The sequence below is a fragment of the Heterocephalus glaber genome, unplaced genomic scaffold, assembly GCF_053883595.1.
Source record: "Heterocephalus glaber isolate CG9 unplaced genomic scaffold, H.glaber_assembly_v1.0 deba00001871, whole genome shotgun sequence".
Classification (NCBI taxonomy): domain Eukaryota; kingdom Metazoa; phylum Chordata; class Mammalia; order Rodentia; family Bathyergidae; genus Heterocephalus; species Heterocephalus glaber.
Genome location: NW_028258509.1, coordinates 75,991 through 94,676, shown reverse-complemented (window position 1 = coordinate 94,676; position 18,686 = coordinate 75,991). Strand labels below are relative to the sequence as shown.

General features: G+C 51.1%; 2 protein-coding genes and 1 long non-coding RNA gene across 7 annotated transcripts; 2 read left to right on the top strand and 1 right to left on the bottom strand.

The window, feature by feature from the left end:
• Window positions 1–11: 11 nt before the first annotated feature.
• Window positions 12–17,846, bottom strand: LOC110349546 (uncharacterized). The gene is made up of 3 exons (XR_015448482.1): window positions 16,991–17,846; window positions 3,238–14,533; window positions 12–2,741 (listed from the first exon to the last, which is right to left on the bottom strand). It is a non-coding gene; the product is annotated as an uncharacterized LOC110349546 (long non-coding RNA).
• Window positions 11,460–12,436, top strand: LOC147820467 (serine/threonine-protein phosphatase 2A regulatory subunit B'' subunit beta-like). The gene is made up of 4 exons (XM_087204185.1): window positions 11,460–11,648; window positions 11,831–11,903; window positions 12,047–12,136; window positions 12,211–12,436. The coding sequence occupies exons 1-4, from the start codon at window positions 11,588–11,590 to the stop codon at window positions 12,434–12,436; spliced, it is 450 nt and encodes a 149-aa protein (XP_087060311.1). The 5' UTR covers window positions 11,460–11,587.
• LOC147820466 (uncharacterized) lies at window positions 12,558–14,057 on the top strand. 5 transcript variants are annotated; one of them, XM_087204184.1, is made up of 5 exons: window positions 12,558–12,662; window positions 12,754–12,809; window positions 13,142–13,246; window positions 13,328–13,446; window positions 13,879–14,057. In XM_087204184.1, the coding sequence occupies exons 1-5, from the start codon at window positions 12,579–12,581 to the stop codon at window positions 13,899–13,901; spliced, it is 387 nt and encodes a 128-aa protein (XP_087060310.1). In that variant the 5' UTR covers window positions 12,558–12,578; the 3' UTR covers window positions 13,902–14,057. The 5 variants fall into 5 exon arrangements, 4 of the variants coding, with proteins under 4 accessions (XP_087060310.1, XP_087060308.1, XP_087060307.1 ...); XM_087204182.1 differs by lacking the exon at window positions 13,142–13,246 and having other exon boundaries at window positions 12,564–12,662; window positions 12,754–13,141; XR_015448480.1 differs by lacking the exons at window positions 13,142–13,246; window positions 13,328–13,446; window positions 13,879–14,057 and adding an exon at window positions 12,971–13,094 and having other exon boundaries at window positions 12,560–12,662.
• Window positions 17,847–18,686: the final 840 nt, after the last annotated feature.

Here is an 18,686-nt window from a genome sequence, read left to right as displayed (position 1 = left end):
TGGAGGGAATATATTTATATGTGGAGGGTATATATATATGTGTGTGTGTGTGTGTATATATATATATATATATATCCTCCTTCCCAACACTCTGAAGGCTGGGGCAGGAGGGTCCCTGTGCATTTGAGGCCAACCTGGACTACATAGTGAGTTCAAGGCCACTCCAACTACATAGAGACCCTGTCTCAAAATTCCAAAATAAAAAAGACAGTGACCTTTCCATGAAAGAGAAAGGGAGTATACTTTCAACTTACATAAATACCAAAGCCATGTGAGTTTGTTACCCAGTGTTTCCAGATGTTACTTTGTTCTTTGCTCGCTCAACCCAGTGACTTTGGGAGCCAGGCTCTGGCTTCAGCTTCTGGAACACACAGTACATTGTTTTGCAGCCTCAGATTTTCTCAGCCAGAAACTTTAAAGGGAGTGAAGGTGTCCTAGGGTTGTGTCCTTGAGCTATTAGAAACCCTTTCTGTGTTAGAAATTTTGTCTGTTTATCTTCCAAGGTCAAGACCAAGTGGAATCCTCTTCTTTTTTTTTTTTTTTTTTTTGAGATGCTGGGGATTGAACTCAGAGCCTCCACACTGAGCTACGTTCCCAGCCTAATTTTTTTTCTTACACTAATTTATACATTTTAATTAGTTGCATATATTAACATGTCCTATATGATTCTTTTCTAAGAAGCATTGCATAATGAATGGATACTGTAAAAAGATCTGCTTAGTCAAAAGTAACAAGCATTAACAGATGCACACAAAACAGCCTGACTCACTGTGCTGCCCAAGGAGCGGGGACACCAGGCTTCCCAAGGGGTGGTAAAAAGACCACAAGAGCCCTAAAAAATCAGGTGACTAAGTAGACACAGATGAACTGTGGAAGTTCTCTCTCTCCAGCGGACAACAAGCCTACTCCCATGCCCAGTGCACACCAGCTCCAGTTCTCTGGTAGCCAGCCCGCCTGCTGCCAAGCTGGGGCTCGTGGAGAGCCAGCCAAATTTTATTTGTTTATTTTATTTTGAAGCAGAGTCTTGCTAAGTTGGCCAGACTGGGCTTCAATTTGCTATCCTCTTGCCTTATCCTTCCAGAGTGCTTTGATTACAGGCGTGTGCCACTGCGCCCAGTTTTTTTCTACCTTTTGAAAAACGTGAAAAAATATAAATATTTGTGTATCTACCTATATATGTATACATGTATGTGTATGTATATACCCTTACCTATATCTTTTTTTGTTTGCAGTGTTGGGAATCAAACCCAGGGCCATAGGTATGCTAAGCAAGCATTCTGCCACTGAGCTCTATTCCCTGCCCTGTGTGAATATACTGATGTTGCAAAAATTATAATTTAACCCAGGCATGTTGGCACATGCCTGTAATCCCAACACTCAGGAGGCTGAAGCAGGAGGATTACATTGAGTTTAAGGCAGCCTGCAGTACATAGCGAGATCCTACCTCAAAGCACAATAAATTATAAATTAAAAACAAAAGCATGTCATAGTAGGCCTCATATGCCAGGAACAATTGGATTTAGAATTTTCGGTTTGAGATAGGGTCCCACTGTGAAGTCCAGGGTGGCCTCCCAAGGGCTGGTGTCACAAGTGTGTGCCACCACACCTGGCACAGGAAGTCCTATTGGACAGCACTTTGCGGAACCAAAATGGGCCATCTCAAGGTACAGATTTCAAAATAGAGGTCTCAAAAAATATAACATTAATTGAAAAACAACAACAAAAAACCAAGCAGGTTGCCAAAGGTTACTTCAATGATCTCATGTTTAAATAAAGTTTGGAAGAGAGCCCGGTGTGGTGGTGAACACCTATGATCCAGCACTCAGGAGGCTGAGGCAGGAGGATTGCAGAGTTCAAAGCCAGCCTGGGCTACATAATGATTTAAGGGGCAGCCTGAATTACAAAGGGAGACCCTGCCTCAAAATGAAGAAAAAAATGAAGGAAGGAAGGAAGAGAGAGAAAGAGGAAGAAAGAAAAAGAAAGTTTGGAAGCAATTGAAAGCATTTGTTGCCTCCAGAGGTGCAAAGCACTTGGAGGAGAGATGAAGTAGGCGGGAGACTTTTCACACAGACCCTGCATCTTGTAATTGTTTTATTTAAGTCTGGCCTCAAACTCTTGGGCTCAAGCACTCGTGCCTCAGTCTTCCAAGCAGCTGGACAACAGCCCTGCTACCCAGCAGCAGCTGCATCTTTTAAGCTTTGATCCATACAGCAGGCTGGCGGCCGTGTCCCTTGACTTAGTCTCATCGCTCCGGCGGCTGGCCGCTAGCCCCTGACCGAGTCACGGAGGACACCCCCGTCCGGGCCGGCTCCAGTCTTGGTCACTGGGCCCCGCCTACTGGGGCTGGGGGTGAGGCCGGGCATCGCAGTGGAGGCGGAGGCAGAGCGCGAAGTGGATTTACTTGTCCAGGCCCTGCGAAGCACTGGACACCGGAGGCAGCGACAGCGAGGCTGCGATCTCTCCTCTGCTCTGCTCTTCGAGACGCTGCGTGCTTTCACTCCTAACCCGCAGGAGTCCCTCCCCAGGTCCGGGCCTCGATCCGGGGTTCTCGGTCTGTCTCCCCCTCCCCTTTCACCCTTCCCCGCTCTTATTTTTGGTGTCCGTGTATGGTATCTATGGCCTTTTGGCTTCCGGGGGCCATAATTCAGGAAGGCTTGTTTAGCAATTGTCTTACCACAGAACCTTGTCTCCGGTGTGAGCCGCTGTGCAGCCTGCGTGCCTTTGTCTGCTAGTTGACTGAGCTAATTCGGAGAACGAGGCCTTATTAGCGTGGTTAATGACTTACCGACCGATTAAAATACTTTTGCCTCTTACAGTGCTGAGGTTTTGATTGGGTCCCCAGCTCGAGCAGTCAGGACCAAGGCTGAGTGCCTGAGCCAGCCACAACCCCGAGCTGGTGGACACCATGCAGGGCAAAGCATCCAGGAGGCCCAGCAGGCTGCCCCGTGCCCCAGCACACACAGCACAAGCATCTACGCTCACCTTTCCGTCCGGGAGTACAGAGGCCAACTGACAGTTTTATAGGAGACAGCTTCCTCTACACTTTCGGTTTTTAAAAATTTTTTTTGTTTTTGTTTTTGAGACAGGGTCTCACTATGTAGTTCAGGATGGCCTCAACTCACAACGGTCATCCTGCCTCAGCCTCCCGGGCAGCCGGGGCCACGGGCATTCACCATCAGGCCCTGCACACCACTACCTTTTGTGTCTGTCCCCAAGTAAAGCATGTGCTCCCCTTACCTCTCCAGTCCTGCCCTCCCGGACTGTTTTGTGCTTTAGCCCCTGTGCTTCGCCACACGGTGGGGCTCAGCTCTGGCCTGCTGCTGTCCAGGTTATGCACGCTGTGCTGGGCTGCCTCCATCACTTCACACACCCGACCTCTGTTATGGTTTGGAACTTAATGTCCCCCCAAAGCCCATGTGCTAACGGGCTTGTCAGCAGCCTGAGTGTGACTGAGGGGTGGAGGGCACTTTAGGAGGCAGGGCCTCATGGGTGTAAGTGAGGTCACCGGGAGTGTGGCCTTGGAGGAGGTACAAGAACCTAGACCCCCTCCCTCTGACCTCTGCCTGGCGCTTCCCTTACCAGGTACTGTGCAGCTGCTGGCCCAAAGCAACAGGGACTAGCGACTGTGGACCGGACTAAAACTTCTGAAAACATGAGCTGAAATAAAACTCTTTTATTTTATTCTATTTTTAAACAGCGTTAAATCAAGTGATTCTCTCTCTTTCTCTTTTTTCAAGAGTAGGAAAAGTTTATTGGGAAAAAGAAAGCTTCCGCCTAAGAGAGACAGAAGGGTTTTTGGTTTGTTTTGTGTTGTGTTTTTTGAGATAGGGTCTCGCTATGTAGTTCATGCTGCCCTTGGACTCACTATGTAGACCAGGTTGGCCTCCAACTCAATGTGATCCTCCTGCCTCAGCCTCCCAAGTGCTGGGATTATAGGTGTGCACCACTACACGTGGCTATTTTATTTTGGCACCAAAGATCGAACTCGGGACCTTGTGCTTTCGAGAAAGGCAGCAGAACCACTGAGCTAAATCCTTGGCCCTTATTTTACTCTTTAAGATAGGATTTTGCTATATAGGTCAATCTGGCCTTGAACTCACTATGTAGCCCAAGCTGGTCTCAAACTCACAATCCCCTACTCGGCCTTCTGAGTGCTGGGATCATAGGCATCTGCCACCATGCCTGCCCCCCCCCCATTTTTTCCATCTATACTTCTTTTTCTCCTCCCTTCTTTCCTTTCCCCCTCCCCTCTCCCTTATTTCGTGACTCATTAGGACATTTGCTTCCAATTTCCCAATATCTATTGTGCGTTTTGGTCCTTATTTACACTTTCAGTTTCTCACTCCAGAAAAATAATGCAGTATTGGAACACGTTTGTCCCATTTATTTCACTTGAGTACGGCCTGAAGGTGTATCCATTTAGTTAGATGTGTCAAACTTATCCTTCTCTATGGTACAGTAGTACTCCATCGTATAAAACAAAACAAAGCAAAAATGTCTTATTTATCCATTCATTGGTTGATGGGCATTTGGGTTATTTCCAAGATTTAATTATAACAAATTATGCCACTATAAACATGGGTGTGTATATATCACTCTAGTATGATGCTTTTAATTCTTTTGGGAAGATAGCAAGAAGAGAAATAGCCGAGTCCAATGGAACCTCTAGGTTTAGTTCTTTTTTTTTTTTTTAAACCCGGGATCGAACTTGGGACCTTGCACCTGCGAGGCAGGTGCCAGAACAACTGAACTAAATCCCTGGCCCTAGGTTTAGTTCTTTGAGGAATCTCCACACTGATTACCACAGTGCGTGCACCAGTCTACACTCCCACCAGCAGTGGAGCAGGGTTCCTCTTTCCCCACAGCCCTGCCAGCATTTGTTATTGGTTGATTTCATGATAGCAGCCATTCTTTCTGGAGTGAGGTGGAATCTCAGCATTGTTTTAATTTTCATCTCTCTAATGACCAGTGATGTTGAATATTTTTTCATGTATTTATTTGCTGTTTCTACTTCTTCATCTGAGAAGTGTCTATTCATGCCCATTTTTGAAATGGGTCTTTAAACTGGAGAGTTTGATTTTTTGAATTCTTTATACATTCTAGATATTAGTAATTGGAGAAACAGCTGGCAAATTTTTTTTGCCAAGGACCAGGGATTTAGCTCAGTGGTTCCATTGCCTGCCTCACAAGCATAAGGTCCTGAGTTCCATCCCTGGTACAGTACTCAAAAAAAAAATATTTTTTTTTGCCACACTGTAGGTTGACTCTTCTTCACTCTGTTGGTGATTTCTTTTGCTGTGCAAAGCTTTTTAATAAGATGAGATCCCAGTTGTTGATTCTTTGTGATATTTCCTCTGTGATTTGGGTTTTGTTCATAAAGTTTTTGCCTACACCAATGTCTTCAAGCATTCTACATATTCTATTTTCCAGCAGTTTTAGTGTTTTTGTTTCAATATTTAGGTCTTTGATCCATTTTGATTTTAGTTTAGTGCATGGTGAAAGATACATGGATCTAGTGGGCCAGGGATTGAGCTGTGTGTCCAGTGATTCCAGGCTCCTTCTGTCTTGCCCAAAATATTGGGTGGGACGACCAATGAAGAGGTGAACTCAACTTTTATTTAAAGCAAAGGAAGAAAAGCAAAGAGTGAAGAAAAGAGAAGAAAAACAGAAGGGCAAGAAGAGAAATGGCCTCACCAGGAACTTAGCTCAGTGCTTCCGCTGCCTGCCTAGCAAGCACAAGGACCCGAGTTCGACCCCCAATACTAAAAACAAACAAACTGTTCTAAGAAGAGATACTCCCTGCAAGCAGGATGGGTAAACTTGCAGTGGTGGCAAACTCAATGGCCACCATCCTTTACACTCAAAATCCGGCCCAGCAGAAGTTATTCTGCCCATGCATATGGCTGTGATTGACAGGTCACGTCCTAGTGTTCAGGCTCTGTTCTGGCCCAGGTCACATCCTGCTTTCCAGCCATCCTGCCATGCCTTAATCTCCTGCCATGCCTTAATCTCCTGCCTCCATAGTTCCTCTACCACGGGCTAGTGAAGGTAACATCACAGTGCACCTTGCCACCTCTGGGATGGCCTGTGAAGGGGTGGACAGGAGAAAAGGGATCTGCTAGAGAAACCAGGCAGAAAACAGGGAGAAGGGGACATGGGTTCCAAGAACACACTTTCCAGGTAAGAACCCGCACGTCCATCTTGCAGGGTGACTCTGAAGAAAGGGAAGGGACTACCCAGGGATGTTCCACTCAGAATGGTCCTGAGGTGGACAGACTAGAGAGACTCTAGCAGGACCAGGCACAGGAGCCTCTGCCACTGCCCTGGGCCAATACCAAAGAATTGAGGGGAAAGTGGCTTTTTTTTTGGTACCCAGGATCGAACTCAGGACCTTGCCCTTTCAAGGCAGGCAGCAGCTCCACTGAGCTACATCCCCAGGCCAAAAGTGGCTTTTTTCACAATATTTTCTTCCTCTTCATGTGCAGAGTATGTATTTCCCTTTATTTAGATTTTATTTGGTATCTCATTATTTTCTCCACCAAAGTGTAAAAATTGATTGCTAAATGTATTCCAAGGCAGGAGTGGTGGTGCATGCCTGTAATCCCAGCACTTGAGAGGCTGAGGGAGGGGTATCACCTCAAGTTTGATGACAGTCGGGGATATATAGTGAATTCAGGGCCAGCCTTAACCACATACCAAGACGCTGTCTCAAACAAAATTCATTCTCGGGCTGGGGATTTAGCTCAGTGGCAACACACCTGCCTTGCAAGCTCAAGGTCCTGAGTTTAATCCCTGGTACTGAAAAAAAAAGCCAATTAAATATAAAAAATATATAAAATATATATAATATATAAAAATATTTAGAGGGAATTTTTTTTTTGGTACCAGGGATTGAACTTGGGTCCTTGCGCTTGCACAGCAGGCAGTGAAACCACTGAGCTAAATCCCCAGCCCTAAAAATTTATTCTTAAGTGTTCTATATTTTTTTCTGTTGTAAATAGTACATTTTTAAATTAAAATTTGTATTGAGGTTCAAGATAAAGTACACAAATTAAGAGTACAGTTTGATTTTGTCGTGTATATATTCATATAATGAAATAGTACAATATTTAAAGGTACACTTGCTTTCTGTCTGTCTGTTTTAGTGAGTCAGGGTCTCACTATGCAGTTCATGCTGGCCTTGAACTCACTATGTAGCCCAGGCTGGCCTCAAACTCAAGGCAACCTTCCTGCTTCAGCCTCCTGAATGCTGAGATCACAGGCATGTGCCACCACACCCACCTAAAGTTACACTTTCTAAGAGGTGTTGCTGATGACAGAAATGAAACTGATTTTGTATATATATTTTGCCATATTTGCCTTGCTAATCTCACTAATTCTATCTGAATTTTTGTTTTAAGCTTGCTATACATGCAATAATTTCATTTGCAAATACTGACATTCTTGCTTCTTTCCAATCTTTATGTATTTTTCTTTATTGGACTGACTAAAACCCATTATGGTATTGACAAGGATTATTGAGAGCAGCCATCTTTGCCTTGAACCTCATTTTAAGAGAAATACTTTCAACTTTTCACCATTATGGTGATGTGTTTTGAAAATGTCTTTTACCTACTTATAGGATTTTCTTTCTGTGTGACTTAAAAAAAATTTTTTTTCAGACAAGGATTACATATGTACACCACCACATCTGGCCCAATTTTTTTTAATCAAGAGACAGACTGTTTTTCTGCATCAAATGAAATGAAGGCATGGTGATACACTCCTGCAATCCCAGCATTTGAGTGGCTGGGGCAGGAGGAACACTTCGAGTTCCAAGGCCAACCTAGGTTACATAGTGAATTCAAGGCCAGCCTGAACTGCATGGAAAGATTCTGTCTAAAGAAATAAAATGAAATTTCCCCTTTTAATCTGTAATGGGTCCCTATTTCTCCTAGTCTAACATTTGTTTAGCTTTGATAAATGTCATTTGCTATCTATTTCTCCTCAAGCTTCCGTTTTGTCTCCCTTCTTATGGATCCATTGAGTGTTCTTCTCCGGTTTTCCCCTTTATTTCTATTTCTATTTCTTTTCCTTCTTTTTCTCCTGCTCCTTGTTTTTTGAGACAGCATCTCAGTATGTAGCTCAGGATTACCTTGAACTATGTAGCCCAGGCTGGCCTCGAACTTGAAGCAATCCTCCTGCCTTGGCCTCAGTGCTAGGATTACAGGCATGTGCCACCACACCCAGCTCGCCCCCTTTATTTCTTTTTACTGTCTCCTTTCAATCTCCTGCTTTTTGGCTTGCTCTGGGGTAGCACAGTTCGGGGATGGAGACAGGGGTGTCAGGCAATGTCTCCCTGGGATGCTCTCTTCTGGAGGGTTTGAATCCAAGTTGAAGCCAGGCAGTTCCAGCTCCAGTTCCAGTCCTGAACCCCTAAATAGACAGATCTTAAAGTCTTGTATGTTTGATCTCAAAAATAAAGCCCTGTCGTGTCTGAGGGATTGGATAGAAACTAAGGTAAATCAATCAATCAATCAATCAATCAATCAATCAATCAATCTGGTAACTACTTGGCGAAGGAGTGCATTATTTACACATAAGGGGTTACTGTGTGTTCCTAAGATTGGTAGAGGCCAAGTGGGATTACAAGTAACTCGGACTCGGAAGCTAAGGGAATCTAGGTCCACAACCAGCAATGTGACCTTGTACTGTACTTGCTACTAAACCTTTGGAAATCTGTCTCCTTCAGCTAGCTTGCAGATAACATGCGAAGCACTTGGTAAGGACTCAGTGAATTTTTGCCACTGATAAATGAGATAATACACATCCAGTCCAAAAAGCATGAAGTATTCCATAAACAGAAGCAGTAAGGCCTGTCTTTGAGACTCCAGCAGTTCCCCAGCACCAGTGCCAGTGCCCAGGTTTGCAGTGGGTGGATGAGAAGGGACTGCAGAGAAGCTTCTTGTTCTATGGAGTAATAGAGGAGGCTGATGTGAGTAAAATATATTAAAATATGTTATATGCATTGCAACACCCAAAGCCATAAATGGGGTTGAGGGATGAGGGGGAGTAAAAGTGATTAAAATATGTTACATGCATGTTAAAATCTGACAAAGTGAAACTCGGTAATCTATATTACAAATATGCACTGGTAAAAAGAAAAGATGTACAGAAAGACTACCCAAATTAAAACATTTTTAAGGTAATGTGGTGACAATGCAAACATTCTGCTAGGGACTAAGGAAGATTAGACATAAAAGCATGACCTATTCATGGATGGTTTGTAAAGCCAGTTTAGCTGTGGAAGTATTTCATGTAAAGATGGGGGCCACGGTAGCCTTGTTATGAACTGGTTCACTTGAGTCCACTCAGGTTTTTACAGGGAAGTTAAAGATATATGAGAATTTGGACTTTTTGTGTGCATGTGCAGTAGTGGATCAAAGAAGAGAAATTCTGAATTGTTTAGTAGGGAATGAACCAAGAAAAGGTGGAAAACTTAGTTGAGGGTTTGAAAGGGACAGAGGAAACTCAGGAGTAATGCCGACTTATAGAAGGAGAAAGAGAGATGGAGTGTGCCATGTTGGTGGGGCTCATTAGGTTTGATGGTCTAAGAGAGCAAGGTTTGAACTTCAGTCAACTGTTCCTCATCTGAGAGGGCATTGTCGAACCTGAGATGGAAAAAATACACTGATTATGTTTTCATTCCTAGCTGTTAGCCTTAGGCAAGCTAATTGTGTGTGTGTGTGTGTGTGTGTGTGTTTGTGTGTGAGACCTGAAATATGGGATGCAATGCCTTGAACATCATTTATCCCGGGGGATACTCATGTCGGAGTTTAATCACCATTTTGTTGTGTTGAATGAGTAGAAACCATTTCTAGGGTTTTGAGATCAAGTCTTTGGGAAGACACTATAATAAGTTGAGTTCATGAGGGTAGGGCCTGCAGGATTGGACATTAAGCATTTAAAGGAAAGGGAGAGTAGAAACGTGCACACACACACACAGACAAATACCAAACATTAGTGATAGCACTTGTGCAGAAAGGCATAGACAGCACATCAGTTTATCCACGTCTTCTGCAAAGCTTGACTATCTTCTAACAAACCTGCAATGATCATCCAGTCCTCTTGGCCCTGAATTTCACAGGGAATGAGGCCAAGAGCATCTGATGGACCATGATTTTTTCTTGGCTTGGGAATTTGCCTACTGACTGCCGCGTACCACAAGCAAATGAATGCATCTTGTTATGGCTTTGTTTTCTGGGTAATTTCTTAATTGTAAATGTGAGTGGAATCGGGATGTTTGTAAGGGAGGAAAAGCAGCTGGGCAAATTCTAGAGTTACTGAGGGAGGGATTTTCTATTGGGTCGATAAAAGCCTAAGCTAAACAACACACAGAGGCAACGCTCCTGGGAAAGGATGCTACTTATTTACGTTGTGTGCAAGGGAGGAAGAGCCAGCCCAGTGTAAGACACAGTTTGGGATATCTGTCAACACGACACATGCATAGGGAAAAGGGGGCCAACATTTCACCTTTGGAGAATTTAATCTCCAGGAGAATCTGTACCTCTGCCAAATGATGGAAGTACACATTGATACCATCTAATAAGAAGAGGGCTGCGGTGTGCTCTTTGATGTATGGGATCGGTGAACAGAAACGAGGGACTTGTAAATTCTCCTGTAGCTTTTATGAGTCACTTAAAGTCACTTGTCATCAGAGGTTAAAATCAGAAAGATGATAGCAGAATAACTAAGCTGCTTTCCTGCATGTATAAAACCCTTGCCTCTTTCCTTTGTGACTGTCGAACAGTGTTGGAGAAATGAACTGCTGATCATCCCCCAGGCTGTCTCCTTTTCTTTCTTTAAAGGTCAATGCTGTCTGGGGTCTCAGGTCTCCCTTTAGAGAGACCACTGACACATCCCCAGCCCTTTCAGATTTTTTTTTCTATTTTGAGACAGGGGGTTGCTAAGTTCCCAACTCATCTGGGCACAATGAGAACTTGTGAATGTCCTGCCTCGGCCTCCCAGAGCGCTGGGATAACCGTGAATATTTCCCTACACTCAGATGTGCATTGTCTCAGAACTCTGGGCCATTCAGTCTTACGCACGCGTTGGTAGTCAGTTCTGGTGGAGGCAGAGATTCTTGCCCTGGGAGAGATGCCGGCCCGGGAGGATAAATTGTCTACCAGAGGCACGGATGACAGGTGGGAGATCTGCTTGCAGAGCCCTGAGCTGGCTGAAGCGGAGCAGGCGGCAGCTGGGGAGAAGGGCTCGGCTGGCTCTCACTGCAGGAGGAGGTGGTGGTGGTGGAGGAGGAGGAGAAGGAGGAGCAGGAGGAGGAGGAGGAGGAGGTGGTGGTGGTGGAGGAGGAGGAGGAGGAGGAGGAGGAGGAGGAGGAGGAGGAGGAGGAAATGGAGGAAGAGGAGGTGGTGCAGAGCCTCCCCCAGGCGTCCCTGTCCGCGCCTGAGCCTGGCGGTGTCCTCGGGTGACAGCGCCCGGCCCTGCTGCCCCGCAGAACGTTGCTCTGCTGGAGGAGGCGGACATCAACCAGCTGCCCGGGTTCTTCTCCTATGAGCATTTCTAACCACATCTACTGCAAGTTCTGGGAATGGACACCGACCACGACCTGCTCATTGACGCGCAGGACTTGCCGCGGCACAAGGACCATGGTGCGCCGGCGGCCGCGAGGCGCAGGGGTGGGAGGCGGCCAGGGGTACGGAGGCCACAGCGCGTTCCTGTCCCTCGGGGTCCCCGCGCCCCTGCGCCCGGGCCGTCCCCAAGCCCCTGCCCTGAGCCAGCCGCCCGTTCCCGCAACGGCCCTGCCCTCTGTGGCCCCTTCCATCCCGTCCAGATGGGGTCCCCGGGCCTCACCTGGCCATCTGCAGCCGGATGATCAGATCTTCTCTGATGCCATCACTCGGTAGGTAGGTCCCGAGTCCGGCGCAGGGATGGAGCCCGACCCTCAATGCCGCCCTGGTCCCTGAGGGGGGACCGGGGGCTGTGCCCCAGAAGCCGCCCCTGCCCGCGGGCATGGCCAGACCCGTGAGTCTGTGGCGTCCGTCCGCAGAGGCCGGCGCGTGCAGCAGGACGAGCTACTGAGCTACTCAGACTTCTTGTGGTTCCTCATTGCCAAGGAGGACAAGACCACACCCACCAGGTTCGTGCGCCCGCCCGGGGCCTGGGTCCGGGGTCTTTCCCAGCCCAGCCCCGCTGACCCGGCCTGGCCCGCAGCATCGAGTACTGGTTCCGCTGCATGGACCTGGACGGGGACGGAGCGCAGTCCATGTTCGAGCTCGAGTTCTACGCCGAGCAGAGCCGCGGGCTGGACCCCATGGGCATCGAGCCGCTGCCCTTTGAGGACTGCGCGTGCCAGGTGCTGGACCTGGCGTGGCCGCGCTGCCCAGGTGAGGGGCGCGGTGGACACGGGGCGGGGACTCGGGGAATGGAGGGGACATGAGGCGGGTCGCGGGGGACCCCATCACCGCCCACTCGCGCGGGCACGGGGACCTAGGAGCCCAGCACCGCCGCCTGCCCGGCCGCCCATCGGGGGGTGGGGGGGTGGGGTGGGTGTCAAGCTGCGGGACCTGAAGCGCTGCGGGATGGCCTGCGCCTTCTTCCACACCTTCTTCAACGTGGAGAAGTACCTGGAGAGCCAGCAGCGGGAGCAGAGGGCCCTGCTCAGGGTGAGGCCCGCCCCGCAGCCCCCCCCCCCCGCCCCGCGCAGGTCCCTGCAGTCCCATTTCGACACACGCTTGTTCCTCGCGTGTCCCCCAGGATGGCGTCGGCGACGGTCCCGAGCTCTCCGACTGGGAGCAGTTCACCCCCCAGGGGTATGACATCCTGGGGCCGAGGAGGTGGCGGGCGACGCCTGGGAGGACGGGTCAGTGTGGGCACAGGAGGGACAGGACGTGTCCCACCATCCCTCACCGACACCCCAGGGTGGGACTCGGGCCTGGCCCTGGCCACTCTATTCCGTCCCTTCTGGCTACAGCGTGGGAGGCTGATTTAGGCCGCTCTCCCGACCACGGCACCCTGGGCCACACATGGAGGCAGCTGAGTCGGGACCACCCGAGGCGCCGCTATCCCTGTGACGCTCAGGCCCCGGCCCCACGGACGGCCCGCTGTGGTTGCGCGGGATCCCCGCCACGCTGTCACCTTGCAGGTCTGAGGAGGTGGAGCTGAGCCCCATGGGGCGGAAGCTGGGCGCGGCTCAGAGACGCAGTTCGGGGCGGACACGCTGGGCGCAGGCAGAGGCCACAGGGACCTGGTGGGCACGGATGGGCCCCGATGGGTGCCGGCGGGCGGCTCTGGCGTTTGTATTTCGAATAAATAGTTGAATGGTTTTCAGGCCATGCTCACGGGGCCCCACTCCAGAAGGACGGGGGCCAGGGCGGGACAGCAGCCACGCAGCGGCGTCCCCGTGGGCAGAGACCCGTCCCCGCGCGGGTTCCGCCCAGCGCCGAGCAGGTAAGTCATCCCTCCGCTAGCACCAGCGGACACAAGCAGGGGAGAAGCCCTACGTGTGCAGGGAGTGCAGGTGAGGGTTTAGCCATAAGTCACACCTCAATCCCGCATCAGCGGACACACACGGGTGAAGCCCTGCGTTTGCAGGTACAGTAAGTCACTAGCAGTACAACCACACCGGAGCGGGCATGGAGAACCATGCACCCACTGCACACCCCACACCCCAGTTCTAAGAGGTCCTCAGAGGAGACCACTGCCCCCCCAGAGTGCAAAGGGACCAGACTTTACCAGTTCTACAAATCCTCCACCTTCCTGACAAGAGATGAGGTAGAACAGGGGAGGCAGTTCCGTGAGTGTTCAAGGGTTTTTCCCATCCCCTACTTTCTTGTCCCCCTGTTCTAATAAACTGTTCTGGGTATAAATCTGAACACCAAGCCCCATCAAGCATTGCTCCCTAATTGCTGAGGGCAGAGGAGCCCAGGAGGGCCTCAGGGAGCTCACACTCAGCTCGGGACTTCTCAGGACCTCCACCCCAAGAAGACCGCAGCCTGGCGTCACTCTGCTTCAGTTACTGGGGAATCAGTTCTTGGGGCCCAGGGAAAGCAACCTGGGCTCTGAGACAGAACTGGGTGCTGGCGGGAGATTTTCTGTCCTCCTGGGAAGTGGGCGCCTCCCTCCCCTCTGGCGCCATGCTCTTCCCTTGGTCTCTCCTGGACCCTGTTAGGCTGTTCCTCAACTTCTACAGCCTTTGTAGTGAAAGGCAAACAACAATGTGTGTGTGCACATTTGGAATGCACGTGTGCATCAGTCAGTATTGGTGCTGGGGGATTGTGTGTGCAACAGTGCCTGTGTGTGCTACGGCTATGTACATCTACTTTGGTTTTTCTAAAGAAATAAACTATCACGAAAATGAAATGCTGTGAGATGTTAATATTTGAGGAAAACAGAGTTGGCTTGTATAATTTCTGTACATTTCACTTGTTTGAGGCCAGGTGTGGTAGTGCAAGTCTGTCATCCCAGCACGCGGGAGGCTGAAGCAGGAGGATCCCGGTGAATTCAAGGTCAGCCTGAACTGCACAGTGAGACTCTGCTGAAAACAAATAAAAACAGGGGCTGGGGATTTAGCTCAGGGGTTCTCAGTGGTTCTGTGAAAGCACGTGGTCCCAAGTTTGATCCCCAGTACCAAAGAAAATAAGAAATAAATAAATAAATAAATACAAACCAACCAAACAGTTGTTTGGGACAATGTGAAGTCCTGAAGATAAGCTATTTCTTGAAAGACATTTAAAAAGCCATCAATAGTACATGGCGGGCCTCAGGCCAGCCGGGGGCTGGAAGCCGTGGGCCAGGACAGCGTGGAGGAGGATCAGCAGCTGGGGGCCCGGGGACGCCGGCCACTGCAGGGGCCCAGCTCAGTAGGAAGGGCCGGAGCTGGGGGCCACGTGTCCTGCATGGGGGTGAGGAGGAGGCTCTGGGGGCCACTGTTTGACATGAGACCAGGCAAGGTTCAGACCCACGTACAGGCAGGGGACAGGGAGGCCGGCACCATGAGGACTAACACGCGTGCAGGAGGGGCGCCAGGCCTGCTCCCCTCCGAGGGCCAGCACCACGCACAACACCTGGACAGACGCCGACAGGCAAGGGGGACCCTTAACTAGGGCCTGAGCTGGGGTGCAGTGAGGCCGCTGTGCTCAGGCAGAGGGGTGTGGGGGCCAGGCAGGCCCACTGACAGCAGTGCCCATCCCGAGATCCACGGTGTCTGCTTTCTTTTCTTCTTCTGATACCGGGGATCGAACTCAGCACCTTGCACTGGCACCACTGAGCTAAATCCCCAGCCCCCGATACCCGCGTTTGCTAATACCGCGTTTCCCTGGAAATAAGACTTGGTCTTCTAATACTTTTTGCTCTAGAAACAGAGCAGGGCTTGTTTTTCAGGGGATGTCTTACTGTTTCCTGTACAGCAGCCTACATTTATTCATGGACCAAAATCTATGTGTCCTGTCCGGGCGCGGTGGCGCACGACTGTAATTCCGGCACTTGGGAGGCTGGGGCAGGAGGACTGCCACGAGTTCGCGGCCAGCCTGGGCTACATAGCAGGACCCTGTCTCAAAAAATAATAAGCAAAAAATCTAGGCACTCAAATGCAGTCATCCTCCGGACCATCAACATGGCTCCCCAGGCCCCAAGGCCGGGCTGCGTTGGCCCCAGGCCCTCTGGTCCAGCAACACAGCTCCCTAAAATGAGCGGTTGGTTCTGGTCGGGGTGGCCCCGTCCTGGAGCACGGGTCACGCGGCTGTCAGCGGGGGACCTCACCGCAGGGATCCTCCACCCACCCCAGGGCTCTCACGCGTTCCCATGAAATCCAGCGTGAAGGGGAGACGCGCGGCACGGGACAGCAGTGGCACCAGAAATGACGCCCGGGAAGAGGGTCGGGCCGCACGGAAGGGACGGAAACCACAGGCTCCAAAGTCTAGAAAGCGCGTCCTTCACACGGGTGCACCGGGGAGGCGACGACGCACGAGGCGCGAGGTCACACGCACGAGGCGCGAGGTCACCGCGAGTCTGCGCCCTGGGCCGTCCGCTCCCGGGAGGGCAGGTGCTGGGCAGTGCTGGGCGCCCACAGTGTGGCCCCGAGCAAAGCTCCAGCGGGACCGGACCGAGGGGAGGCCCAGGAAGTCAATATCGCAGCCGTGTCTGGGAGGCCGGGCCGGGGCAGCAAAGGGGCAGGGAGGCCAGCGTCCCCGGGGTGCAGAGCGCAGGGTGCAGCGTGCAGGCAGGAAGCCCCCAACCGGAACGGTGCCTGTCAGTCTCTGGCACTGGGGACTGGAAAAAGTACAGCAAACCCACGTTTAAAAAAGTCCTGGGCCGGGGAACTAGCTCAGGGGCGCAGCGCCTGCCTGCCAAGCCTGAGGCCCTGCGTGGATGCCCGGGACCAGAAACAATCCAGCCCAGAGTCACAGAGAGATTCTGCGTCTTCTGTCTCACTTATTCCCTGGAGGCCAGAGTCAGGCCGGCTCCGTCCAGCGGGGCCACGGAGCACCACAGGTGTGCAGAGCAGGGGACCCGGAGGGAGCTGGGGACCCGCGGTGGCCCAGGGACTCAGCGCAGGGTGGGACCCTCGCAGCCTGGCGGGCCGGAGTCCCCAAGCTCAGGCCTCTGGGAAATGTGTGTCCCTGCCTGCAGCCCTGGGCCTTGGGCAGGCCCATTTTCCAGAACCCCCAGAGGGAGCAGTCACGGCCAGGGTGGCTGAGCCTGAGGCAGCTTCCCCTCAGGCAAGACCGAAAGAGGTGCTAATGAGGTGATCAGGCCAGAGCCCAGGGCTTTGTGCATTCCCAGGGCTGGGCGGCCAGGGAGGCGCCAGACAAAGGAGAGACCTCTAATAGCAAAGCCTCTGCCTGCCTCTGCCTGCCCGGCCAGGGCAGCGGACAAAACCTGGGCAGGCCTGTGCCCAGACGGGAGGACTCCTGCTGCTCTCACACCCAGGGGAGAAGGGAGACAGGGGGACAGGTGCGGGGGGAGAGAGACAGCCAGAGGGCGTGGGTCTCACCCAGCAGGTGCTTGCTTCTCTATTGGAGACGCACAAACGACTCCCCCACACTCCTTCCTGCTAAGCCAGGCGCCTTCCACCCAAAGGACGGCCCTGTTGGAGTTGGTCAGCGGCCAGCGCGTGCGTGGACCTGCGAGAGTGGCCAGGAGCAGCGCTGTGTCGCCCAGGCTGGCGATCCTCGTGCCTCAGCCTCCTGACAGTGGTGGGATGACAGGCGTGCGCCACCAGGCCCGGCTCCCTTACTGCTCATGGTCATGGTAAACAGCAAAACTTGAGTCCTCCGTGTGTGCCTATGTTTCTGTGGAAACGTACAGGGGAAAGACTGATAAACCTACTGCCCCACTGTCAATGCACTGCCTGGTCTCCCCGCTTCGCCACCCACACAGGGACAGCAGGGCTGCCCCCGCCCCCCCACCTCCGCAGGGCCGGGTCGGGATCCCAGGGCCAAAGTGCTCATCCTCTCTTCGGTCCCAGGGTGGCTGCGACCAGGCTGGAGCCCATGCGGGGACGTCTGGAAAGGGCAGCTGTCTGGGGGAGAACCCAGGGCCACGGGGGCTGCGGGCAGGAGGGTGACAGGGTGGGGCACCTCCATCAGGGGCCTCGGGCCCAGCCCAGGGCAGCTGGATAGGGCTCAGCCCAGACCGACCTGACAGGCAGATTACAGGGAGGTGAGGGCAGGAGAGGGGCTGCAGGGGAGCGCAGACGGCCCTCCTGGACCTGGGCAGCTGTGGGCCAGCGGGGGACTGTGCTCTTTGTGCAATGCGCTGAGTTACCATGATGACTCTGGCATCTGTCACCACACAGCTCTTTGCTCTGCCCTCTGCCCACCCTGCCACTCTGCTCTGGGCAAATCCTGCTAGCTGTATTCATGGGAACTCCAGTGGAATTCGGCCTCATAGATGTAAAAAGAGGGTGAGGAGGAACAGCAAACTTCTATCCGGGGCTCCCGAGTCCCACTGGAGTCACTTGCTGAGCAGCCACCATCATTAAAAGGCGCCTTTTCCTCCTATCTTTGTGTTAAAGACTCATCTGTGCCGGGTCCTCACTATTTCCTGCTTCATGGGAGCTCCTCACTCCCACCCAGGACTTCTGTAAACCAAAGCAGCTCCAAGAATAAAGTCTTTCACAAGAGGCGATGGAAGAGGAGCAGATGGAGGAGGAGATGGAGGAGGAGGAGGAGGAGGAGATGGAGGAGGAGATGGAGGAGGAGGAGGAGGAGGAGATGCAGGAGGAGATGGAGGAGGAGAAGGAGGAGTAGGAGGAGATGCAGGAGGAGGTGGAGGAGGAGATGGAGGATCACTTGATCCATTTTCATAAAAAGTCCCCAGGAAGTCTATCTAGTTCATACTATATTTGTATGTTCAACATCATCAGGTAAATTGGGTAAATCTAGCAGATTACACACAGTTCATTTGAACTTGAGCTAGAGTCAAGGACATATCTAGACCATATCTCATAAAAAGAAAATAAAACAGATCAACAACTTTCATATATGGCTAGAAAAGAGAATAAACTAAAAAATGAAAAACAAAGAGATGGAAATGGGAACATAAGAGACAAAGAAGACAGAATGAGAAGGTCCGATTCCCACCTACTTGGAATTCCCGATGAAACAGTACTTACAGACAATGGCCAAGAGTGTTTTACACCCAATAGAGCACAAATCCACAAAAGAAGCACGACATATACCAAATGT

Excerpts from the sequence above, each read along its gene's own strand:
- LOC147820467 (XM_087204185.1), top strand. The coding sequence starts at position 11,588 with ATGGACACCGACCACGACCTGCTCATTGACGCGCAGGACTTGCCGCGG. Across the intron at positions 11,649-11,830 it reads GCCGCGGCACAAGGACCATG|ATGGGGTCCCCGGGCCTCAC; the intron begins GTGCGCCGGCGG and ends CATCCCGTCCAG. Across the intron at positions 12,137-12,210 it reads GACAAGACCACACCCACCAG|CATCGAGTACTGGTTCCGCT; the intron begins GTTCGTGCGCCC and ends CCTGGCCCGCAG.
- LOC147820466 (XM_087204181.1), top strand. The coding sequence starts at position 12,579 with ATGGCCTGCGCCTTCTTCCACACCTTCTTCAACGTGGAGAAGTACCTG. Across the intron at positions 12,663-12,753 it reads AGCAGAGGGCCCTGCTCAGG|GATGGCGTCGGCGACGGTCC; the intron begins GTGAGGCCCGCC and ends CGTGTCCCCCAG. Across the intron at positions 13,142-13,327 it reads GCCACGCTGTCACCTTGCAG|GCCATGCTCACGGGGCCCCA; the intron begins GTCTGAGGAGGT and ends AATGGTTTTCAG.